At 52.1% G+C, this 10,932-nt stretch overlaps 1 protein-coding gene across 3 annotated transcripts in view; it reads right to left on the bottom strand.

Annotated features, from left to right (window-relative positions):
- Positions 1-6,030: 6,030 nt before the first annotated feature.
- Positions 6,031-10,932, bottom strand: part of Camk2a (calcium/calmodulin-dependent protein kinase II alpha) — a 62,727-nt gene continuing 57,825 nt past the window's right edge. Inside the window, exons 18-19 of one of the 3 annotated variants that reach the window (XM_039096592.2) lie at positions 9,394-9,622; positions 6,031-9,150 (exon numbers count right to left, since the gene is read on the bottom strand). In XM_039096592.2, coding sequence (XP_038952520.1) covers positions 9,147-9,150; positions 9,394-9,622 — 233 coding nt within the window. In that variant the 3' untranslated portion in view covers positions 6,031-9,146. Of the gene's footprint in view, positions 9,151-9,389; positions 9,623-10,932 lie in introns of those variants that run through there. The other 2 variants (NM_012920.1, XM_039096593.2) reach the window with 2 other exon arrangements.

The raw sequence follows: 10,932 nt of genomic DNA, 5'->3' as shown, positions 1-10,932 counted from the left end.
ACCTCAGCTCTTGGGGTTTCCCTTGAACCCCTGAGTCCTCCACCTTCCCAGCCCTAGACTTCCAGGTTCTCATGTTACCTGTGCTCAGTCTTCTGGCCCAGAACTCCTTCGTTATTTCTGTGCTCTCTAACTGCCCTTCCTGCTGGGCCACAGTCTCCCACCCAACCAGGGCAACCTTTACTGATTTCCGACCTCTCTGAGTCACAACAGACTTGGCTAGACACCAGGCAGAGAGCCTAACGGGGAACCATCTGGAGGGCTCTGTGACAGTATAGGACAGAAACCAAAGGGAACACTGGCTAAATCCACAGTAGGACCACAACTGGAGTCTGAGCAAGAGATCCTTAGTGGGTGTTGGCAGGACAAGAGGGAGGCTCGGGTGTTGAAGTAGAGAACTCAGCATGTCTCTCAGGCGATGCTCTGTCTCAGAAGGTAGCCTGCTTCCTGCATGTCCTAGCTTCCTGAGAATAGCTGGCGGCATGGATTTTGGGTACAGGTTGTCAGCAGACTCGGGGCTGAGCATCTCAGAGGGCAGCACTTGCCTAAGTCTCTCCGGAGCATGCTGGAGCAAGGCCAGGTCGAGTCTTTCCATTCCCACTGGGCCATCTACCCATGTCCCTCTGAACTGGGGAAGATAATGGGAAGCACAAAGAGAATGTCTGTCTAGCAGGGATGTGGTACAGGACGCCACGGGGCCCTGCACTTCTGCCCTGGGTGCTGGGTCCTGGGAAAGGTTGAGACGAAGCTCCTCACTCCTTATAGTTTCTTCTAGTTTCTGCTCTCTGGATGGCAACCTGGATGAGAAGGGGAAAGGGTCTCTTCCTCAGTCCAGTTAAAAATAGCCACATTCCTAACACTAGCAGTGTGTGTGTGTGTGTGTGTGTGTGTGTGTGTGTGTGTGTGAGAGAGAGAGAGAGAGACAGAGACAGAGACAGAGACAGAGAGACAGAGACACAGATTGGTTGCCTTAACAGGTCCTCAATGGGCCTCACCCACTCCTGTTACCATTTACCAGGCTAGCAAATTCATCTGTGCCCATGCAGACCCAGCTCTCCTCTGCTTAGACCACGCTTTCCACCCTGATACTGTGCCACCTGAATCCTGGCCAACCCCCTCCATGAGCTTTCCTCAACTCTCAGCCACATGTGACTCCTGAGTCTGACTCAGCCCCACATCTGGTGAGTCCAGACAGCCAGGCCTTCATGTCCGTGGCGCTCATGTCCTTCTGGGACAGCGAAGTCTATTTCTATGCCACTGGGGTTCTTGTCTCGTACTCCTCGGACCTCAGAGCACTTTAGGAAGTGGCAGGGTGCTATGCAGAGGGCTCCGGCTGCTTACCCACAGGCTTGGCCTGCTCTCAGCGCTGCCTGAGCCACGTGCCCAGAGGGAGTCACTATTCTCCAAGCTCTCGGCTCTTTCCCTGTAGTGGGGTAGCCACAATTCTTCAGCAACAACCTCCACGGGAGTGGGGGGATGCTATGAGGCCCCAGCACAGGCCAAGGAATACATATGTTGATTGAAGGCCCTGCCCCAGTCCTCCAGAACCAACCCTGGACAACCCTGGTCTTTCACGGTTATGTGCAGTGGAGTAGCAAACTGAGCACAGTTCTCTGGTGGCTCTAGGGGGAACCATCACGAGTTGAGAGAGCTGCAGGCTCCTGGGAACACCATGGGCTCCCGCGTTGCTCGCTTACCGGATTGTGGCGTGCTGACCTCAAACACTCATTCTTTGCTGGTGGCTCATGGAAAGTTTGACTTTGTTAGCTTCAAGCTTTTTTTTTTTTTTTTTCCAGGGCCTAAGCTCTCGATGACACTGGTCTTGCCCTGAAAAGTCATCCAGGGATGTCTGCCTACAGCATGTCCTTGGCCCGCATCCCCCTGCTGTCTCTGCCTGACTTCCTTCCTATAAGCTGACTTCTCTCCAAGGGACTGGGCAGCAGTCCGCCTCCTCTGCCCTGCTCCACAGAGAGGCCTCCTTCCAGCGCCCTCATCCAGGCTTGGTTTTTGCTGGGAGGAAAGAAAACCTTTTTCCCATTAATGGCCACAACATCTGTGAGAGTTGCAACCCCTAGGGAATCGCCCTGAGTAGGAGCCAAGGCAGAGAGAGAGCCATGAGGTCAGTCAAATCCTGGCCCCACAATCCTGAGAATCTACTTCTTCATGCTTGCAAACCCAAATCCCCTCCACTCTAAAACAGAGAGAGACACTTTCCTTTTGCAAGGAATGAAGTGAGATGCTGTTAGGTCTCTAGACCATACTTTGGAAAAAACATGATCATGAAGGAGCCTAACACAAGACTGATTATGCAGAGACCCGTCAGGTAAGATTATGCAGGCAAGAGGCAGTCTCAGCTTCCACTTCCAGTCAGCCCAGAGAAGAGGAGGTCAGGGGTCACAGGTCTGGAGCCTGAGACAAACTGACATCAAGCCCAGGACTTATCAGCACTGGGACAACACTCCTCAGAGGCCAGGCCTTAGTGTTCCCATCTGAAAAGTGAGCTCAATAGGCATCATGGCCTCCCACCAAGGTGCCTGATGAGGAAGACAAGAACTCTAGGAAGTGGCCACCCTGATCCATTTCTACAGGCCTTCTGCTGATTACCGTTGCCATGGACCTGGGGACAAAAGATCTTTGTACTCCCTTCTTCAGAGATGGATTTGCTCAGTGGGAAGGAAATATCATCGCTTCTCCAGATCGGGTTATATGCCTAGGAGCGGAATGCTTGCCCAGGTTGTGTAAGGCTCTGAATTCAAACCATAACACAATCTAAAAAGTGTGGTGGTGAATGCTTACCATCCTAGCATCCAGGAAGTTAGAGGCAGGAAGATCTGAAGTTTGGGGTCATTATCTGAGTCCAAGCTTTGTCTTAATCTCTATTCTAACGGCTGCAGTCAGGGTCCTAAAGAGGTTTGGGACTCAGAAACCTGAGGCAGGGAGGGCCCTATCATCAAAATCCTTCTGAGCCAGGGGGTCAGAGGAGATAAAATGGGAAGCCTTGGGTCGGTCTTCCCACAGTGGCATCTTGGGGCACCCAGCCCAGCTTTAGAGCTTTGGAAGGGGACAGGCAGATCTCCTAACCTAAGTGCTTGTAGAAATCACAGCTGCCCGAGCCCCCGCCAGCCTAAAAGATCTTACTCCCCAAGAGAGGGACCTGGTACACATTTCTGTCCAGTGGGTTCTGTGACTGAATCTGCAGCAGCCATTCCCAGTCCCACACTTTAGACCAGAGGTTCGAGGTCATGCTTATGCAGAAACAAAGGTCCAGAGGGGCAGTGACTCACCAAGACCACTCTAGGAGAGGACAGTGGTCCTTCCTCCTTTTCCCCCTGACTGATAGGACTGGTCTCCCTCTAGCTCCCTCCACCTGAACCTGGGAAGTGAGTTGTCTGGGCTAGACTTCCTTGAGACCTCTGGAACTTTGGTGGTCTGGATGAGGGGACAGAGGAAGAATAAGGAGGGGGCCATTTGCATGGGATTGATAACCTGTTCACCTCTCCCTGGGACAACATTCCCAGAAGCTACTATGGGGTGTTTTCTGAAGGATTTACAGCCCAGGCCTGGGATGTCCATTTCCACTGTTGGGGACCCATCCATGTCCTGGAATGGCACAACCAGGTTGCTACAGATTCAGGGCTCGCTCTCTTACTTCTGGTCCCCACGACCTCCTCCTTAAGCCTGCATCCCACACAGGCACAACCTTCTAGATTGTCAGCTGTGGTCTTGTTTCTAGATTTCGCCGCCACCACCACCTGTTAAGTGTCTCCACACAGCCTCCCAAGTCCTCAAGGCACACACCTCCTCTTTCCTCCAGGGTCCAGGTCCAGCCTCCTCCCACCCTGTCCTGGGTTCTTGGCTCTTGTGGTCTGACTTAGTGTCAGGAGTTCCAAGAAGACAGATAATATTTCTAGCTCATTTTTAGTCTTCTTGAGACCTCAACCCAGCTCCAGCATAGCCCAGAAAAGTCAGCATTTGTGGTAGTTCCCAGTGCACCCCCTCCCTTTCCCCTCACACCCCCTCCCCATCAGGCGACTTCCTTTACCCTTTAGCCACACAGTCACCTTATTTATGTGTGGCCCATCACAGGACTGCACTGAGGATTGAGAGCACTCAAGTAAAGGAGAGGGGACACAGGTGGACTTGGTCAACACCCAGTAAGTGACGGCCATTGCAGTTGCAGGTTGGCAGAAGGATGCGTCTGCTTGTATCATGTCTGCCTCTTCATTCCGGGCAACGTGCTCACCAGGGTTGGCTTCATGCAAGAGTGGCAATGCCTGCCCCCTGTGTCCTGCGTGGGGACTTGTTGCCTTGCTTGCCTGTGAGGAGCACATGGTGGGGTAGGAGGAGGGCATTGGAACCTAACCAAGTGTGTGGAAACTACAGAAGTAAGCAGTAAAGGTGCAACTGAAAAGGGACCGAGACTCAAAAGGTGAGGAGTAGCCAAGACACTCACTCACTAGTTGAGGAGTAGCCAAGACGCTCACTCACTAGTTGCTAATGCCCAGAGTTGGAAAAGCACCGTACTGGAGTCCCTAGAGAACCTAAAAGTCGGAAGGTTGGGTTCCAGAGCCCCCTTCTGAGTCCCGCTGTCTTTCTTGCTCCCCCAAGACTGTTGTAACTAGGGCAAGTGGTGTGAAGATACACTGTGAACGGCAGCATAGCATGTTCTTGTGAGGTAAATACACCGTTCTAATCTGAGAGGGTACGCTTTGAGAATTCAAATGCTCTCTTGAGATCAACTGACCTGCACGGGCTCTGCTAGGACACATACCTTAACCCACTCATGTTCTGCCACCTGCTGGTGAGAATCTGTAATGGCAGCCTAAACAAGCTCTCAAGCCCCCTCTGCACTGCCCGGGTGCCTGGGGTTACGGATGCAGAGCTGAGACAATGTTTGCGCTCTTATGCTCTACTGAACCTTGGCTTGTACTCTCACTGTGAAGATTCTTAGATATGTGTGAGGGGAACATTCCTCTCAGAGCCTGCATCTGACTATGCCATACACCATCAGTAAGGACAGCTCTGGAAAGCAGTTGATACAGGGACTCTGAGATACCAGCACAAGAACCACAGTTTAAGAACTGTGAGGGGTTGGGGATTTAGCTCAGTGGTAGAGCGCTTGCCTAGCAAGCGCAAGGCCCTGGGTTCGGTCCCCACCTCCGGAAAAAAAAAAAAAGAAGAACTGTGAATTTCAATGGACAATCCGCCCTGGCCCTATGAAATCCAAACCTTTTGGAGAGGAGGGGGTCCAGGCTTAGGATGGCTGGTTTGCCTGGGATTGTCCTAGTTTCTTCGGTTTGGTGTATTGGAGTCAGGGTTTCTCTGTGTAGCCCTGGCTGTCCTAGAATTCGTTCTGTAGACTAGGCTGGCCTCAAACTCAGTCAGTGATCCACATGTCTCTGCCCACCAAGTACTGGGATGAAGGGCGTGTGCCACCATTGCCTGGCTGACTGTCCTAGATTTAGCACCAAAAATCTCAAGTCAACATCTGGGCAGCCTCAAGCAAACCCGATGAATTTGCAGGTTTCTACTGTGCCAGGGGGGCCAGCACTGCTGCGCTGGCACATGGGCCCTGCTGTGGCCCATGGAGAGCTCACTGGTATCTGGCTGTCCAGGCTCAGTGCTCCTCCACAGGCTCTAGGCTCACATCTTCATAGTCTGGAGATCTTTTATCCCCTTAGTTCACTATCACATGGCTCTGCTGAGACTCAGAGGCCCCTCAGAGATGCTTGAGCTCTTGTCTGCTTGTCGCAATCCACCTGCCCCCCAACAGTTCTTGTTAAGGGTACCCCAAATGCCTGACAAAAAGCAGACGCCATCCTTGGCCCTAAGGGTGCATGCTTGTGGTCCAGACAGTCTCATGACCATGACTGGCTCAGCCTTAAGCATGTGAACCAAGTTATTCCAATCTACAGGACCGGGGACTTTTATTTGGCAACAGGGGAGATTTGGAACCAAAACAAAACAAAACAAAACAAAAAACCAGCCCCTAGAGCTCTGTGCTTGACCAGTTCAGGAAGACACGGACTCACATAAATTTGTAGCTATTTATTCCACTGAAAACACCAAGAATAAAACAGACGTCTCTTCTCCCCTCCCCCACCCACCCCCCCAGTAGCAGAAAGTTTGAGCAATGGTCATTCAAGTTCACAGCCACATAATAAAAAAGAAAGAGAGAGAGAGAGAGAGAGAGAGAGAGAGAGAGAGAGAGAGAGAGAGAGAGAACTAGAACAAAACCCTAAACAAGTAGTAACAAAGAAGTCAGCACGGGGCCTGGCAAACAAATTCCCCCAAGACTCTCCCTTTGAAGGGGGTGGGGAAGCCATGGGGCAGGATTTGAGCTACGGCACATATGCCTGGAGATGCTTTTCCTATAAATGTGACTTGACTCTGTTTCTCTCTCTCTCTTTTTTCATCTGGAGGGTATTTGGAAGGAGCATGAAGCTTGTCTGAGGAGGGCAGTTTTTCTGCCAGTTCCCCTGCCTGCTACCTTGGGGCCATTGTAGTGTCCCAAGGTCTACATGAGTTGGCTGCCCACCCACAGGAGCGGCCTCTGCAGAGCGGGCCGTCTCAGACTGGGGCAGGGACCTGCCTCCACTTCTCCACATGTGGACAGGCACACAGTGGACAGGGGCATGTTAGCCAACAGAAGGCAGGGCATAGGCATCTTCTGGCTGAGGAAACTAAGGCCCCAGGAGGGCACAGGACTCACCCAAAGCCACACAGCCCTTCTGATCAGAACGGGGGGTCAAAGCCTACCAAAGCCCCCAGACACTTCTTTCCCCTGCATTTGTTGCTGGTCTTCAACAGACTGGCACCAAATAGGAAAATGAGGGGGCACACAGGGGAAAAGATGGGAATTGGCCGGGCCTGGTGCATAAGAAGGCCAGCCAGTGACAAACCCAGCAAGTTCTCAAAGATGGTGTGCACTTGTGACATCATCTAGTTTGACCTTCCATCAGTCTGGGTAGGAACACTGGTGGTGAAACTGAGGCTTGAAGAGGGCTTGATTGATAATCGCAGTGTCCCCTGGTAAAGGCCACACCTTCTTTTACCTTTAGTGGGGGAATGGCTGGGGACAATGAGTTTGCTGAGCCTTATGAAGAAGCCTAGATCTGGGGTGGGACAAGGGCCCATTCTTGGGTCTGGGTAGCAGTGTCTCTACCAAAGGCAGAGGGCTACAGTGGAGTGGCTTAGACAATAGGGCCACCCTTCTACCCTATACTTGTCCCTGGGCAGCAGGATTTGAGAGAAGAGCCCAGCGTATAGCTCACTGCGTGGGAGAAAGGGAAATACCAGAAAGTTCTGGATTAAACATCCCCTTCCACTTCTGCTCCAATCAACCCCCCCCAAAAAGCTGAGAGGACAAAGCTGTCTCCAACCCCCCCCCCCGACACACGGCTCTTCCTCCCCTAGAAACCTCCAGAGGGGACAGGGTCTCATGCTGGCAAAACACAGCCACACAGAGACCAAAAGCACAGAGAGGCAGCAACGTAATTCCAAGTTGGACACTGAGAATATAACCTTGAATGTTATTATTATATTTTTTGTCCAAAACGTGTCGTTTGATTTTGCTGAGTGTTTTTCTTCTTTTTTGTCTTTGCTCTTTTTTTTCTCAACATACTTACTGCATATAAAGTCATGCAAAGAAAACAGTGCAGACAAGGGATCCCCGTGGATGAGACACAGCATTCCATATAAGAACCAAACCCAGGAAGATGGAGAGAGAGGAAGAGAAAGAGAAAGGAAGGGAGAGGGGAAAGAGAGGAAGGGGGTAGGGGGGGCTGGGGGAGGGAGGCCGGGCAATCAGGCAAGCGCAATTAAGAGCGCACACCAGCCCAAATTCAGCGTGAAGTAGGAAAATTAGTTTCTGGTACTCTTGCTTGGCCGAGTTGAGAGAGGCAATGGGAATGAGGTACCCAGATGGTAGTGAGCGGCACCGGGATGGGGAGGGAGAGCACGAAGATTTGGAGAAAGATTTCCCAGGAAGTAGGGTAGTGAGATCTCCAGTTCCAGAGATACCAAGTCTGGATGTTCCCATCCTGATGGCCTCCCCTGCCCTGACTCACTGTGTGTTAGTCATGCTGGCTCTGGAAGAGATCTTGTCAGCTGACCTTGGGGACCAGAATGGAAGGAAGACGTGCTCCCTGGTGGGGGGGTGGGGGAGCTGAGGCCACCCCAGAAAAGACTCTCCCCCCCAAAAAAAAACCCTCTGGAACAGGGTAAAAACTTCCCCTCACTCCTCTTCCCACCCACTTCCCAACCCATCCGACTCTTTACAATAACTTGAGAGGTCTAGTTATCACATAAATGTCCGTTAACGCAAAATCCATTTACGAAATACACAGAGGTTTGGCTGTAAAAAGGCATGCGTCCAAGTAGAAGTGATACCTAAGTGTTGCTTGCTATTGCCCCTGAAACACCATCAGATCTCCTCTTAGACAGATGAGGCTGGAATTCTCCAAGGACGTTGAAGGGCAGGGTGGGTGGGTCAACACTGGAGACAAACTTCACAGACGGACTGAGGCAGTGAGTGGGGTACCTGGACAGACCGTAGAGCCCACTCCCTCTCTTCCCCCATGGTGGATGGTCTGATCAAACGCAAGGCCAGCCCAGAGGGGAGCAGATGAGAGTAGCAGTTCCTGGTGTTGACTCCTCTCTCAGTCTCCCTTATAAGGAGTTGGCTTGGAGACTGAGGGGCTCATCTACGCTTCCCCAGGGACCCCAGAAGGGAAGGAACTGACAAGAGGGGCCCTGGTCACAGCTCGCCCTCCTCTCCTTGCCTTACTTCCTGCCAAATGCACAGCTGGGGCCTCCTCATTTAGGGCCAAAGCTAGGCCAGGCTAACAAGAGTGGGTAGGGGATGGGGGTTCCTGGGGCCAGCACCCTGGGTACTCAAGCCTGAAGAAGGTCCCCACTGGCAGGAAGAGCGTGGGCAGTGGAGCTGGAGAGAGCTGGCCATTCGCTGTGACGTCATGAGGGCTTCTGTGAACAAGCAGGCTTCCATGATGCAAATACAGAGATGGCAACGGTAGGGTGATAGGACAGGGAGAATTCCAGCAACATCCAAGGGAGAGCCAGCAGCCACATTCCATGGACAAAGAATGGATCTCTGCGAAGCAAGAGCGCAGGGACCCTGGCCTGGTCCTTCAACTGTAAGACACAGTAAAGGCACCACTTTAGACACAGTTAGTGCCACCTCCCGGAATTTCCACCCAACTCTCCTCCCAGTTCTAGTCTTCTCACCCTCGTTGTAGCAATTTGGAGGCTGAAGGCAGCAGCCTGGTCCCCCAGGCATACCCTTAATCCCCTACACACACACACACACACACACACACACACACACACACACACACACACACACACACCAGAGATTCAGGAAGAAAGAGTTCTTACTGGGGCAGGACGGAGGGCGCCCCAGATCTGTGGAAGTGGACGATCTGCCATTTTCCATCCCTGCGGTGCCAGACACGGGTCTCCTCTGACTGGGCCGTGCGGGGGATGCCACCCGCATCCAGGTACTGAGTGATGCGGATGTAGGCGATGCAGGCTGACTCGTCACCCATCAGGTGGATGTGAGGGTTCAGGATGGTGGTGTGCACGGGCTTGCTGTTCCGGGACCACACTAGAGGCAGGAACGGGAAGGGCTGAGGAGATACACCCCTAGGGAGAACTCCTGCCTCATTCCATTGCTCTCTCAGCTTCCAGCTTCCCCTTCAAGGGAGACACATCTGCCTGACTCATTTGCAGCAGGGGGATCTCTGGGGGTAGGGATCAGCTACCTGAGATCCAGGGTGGAAACTACTACATAACCTAGCTGACAGGACACTACACCCCATGTAAGGTACAGTGGACTTCCTACACGCCAAGTTGTTCAAACATAGGGGGACTTTAGAATCAGTGTCTTGTACATACGAAAACACTATTCCAGACAACTTACAGAGCCAGGTAAGGTTGGTTTTTCTTGAACACAGATCCCTACTGGGACCAGGCCGGCAGTTAAATGATGGAGGCTAAGCTGGGTATTAGACACTAGATGGCAGTTAGGGGTAGTGGCGCACGCCTTTAGTCCCAAAGGAAGAGGCAGGTGGGTCTCTGTGAGTTTGAGGACGGCCTGGTTTACAGACCAAGTTCTAGGACAGCCAGGGCTCCATGGAGAAACCCTGTCTCAGAAAAACCAAGCAAAAGATGCCAAACAGCAACTGAGTCTCTTCCTCTGGGTCAGGGAGACAGTAGGGAGTGAGGGGGGCTGAGGTGAAAAGAACACGTGCCCCACCTACAAGGGACCTTGCCCAGAGCTCCTCTGGGCTCCCATGTTTCACATCTTATTGCTCAAGAGAATCTGGAAATCTCTCTCGGATTGTCACATGAAAAGCCTTCACTTTTAACCACTGTTACATTATTCAAATGTAGCCCAGCTTTCGAACCACGTGAGATGTGTGTAATCCTGACACGCCCCACCCTGTGTTTATCAACTCTATTTTGGGTCTACTGAATTATAGAAACGGGGGAGCAGGGATGGAATTTCAGAGTCTTCGAAGCTTCAGTTTTGGGGGGTCACTTTGGTCATCATGACGTGAGGTCATAGAGCTCTCTAGGGCTAGAGAGACACGGGAAGATCTTGTTGTCATGACAGCTAACCAAGGTGCCTGGTGCTGGTTCCCACCTCCATTTTCAACATCACCATACATAGAAACTCTCACGTTGTTCATCAAGATATAAAACAAAAGCACAGAAGGACAGTGACCCGGGGGCAGACAGAGGCCATCAGGCTCCCACTCTGACAAGAGCACTTCCCCTGCTGTAGCCCAAGTATGATCCTAACCGCACGGACAGCTAGCCTCAAATGTGGAGTCTCCCACCATACCCAAGACACCCCAATTTGAGACCCCGTGACACCAGTCTTTCTTCCCCACCCACATATTCTGAGAGTCA

This window comes from Rattus norvegicus, chromosome 18, assembly GCF_036323735.1.
Source record: "Rattus norvegicus strain BN/NHsdMcwi chromosome 18, GRCr8, whole genome shotgun sequence".
NCBI lineage: Eukaryota > Metazoa > Chordata > Mammalia > Rodentia > Muridae > Rattus > Rattus norvegicus.
Note: the sequence above shows the minus strand (reverse complement) of the source record. Positions and strands in the feature narration are given on the sequence as shown.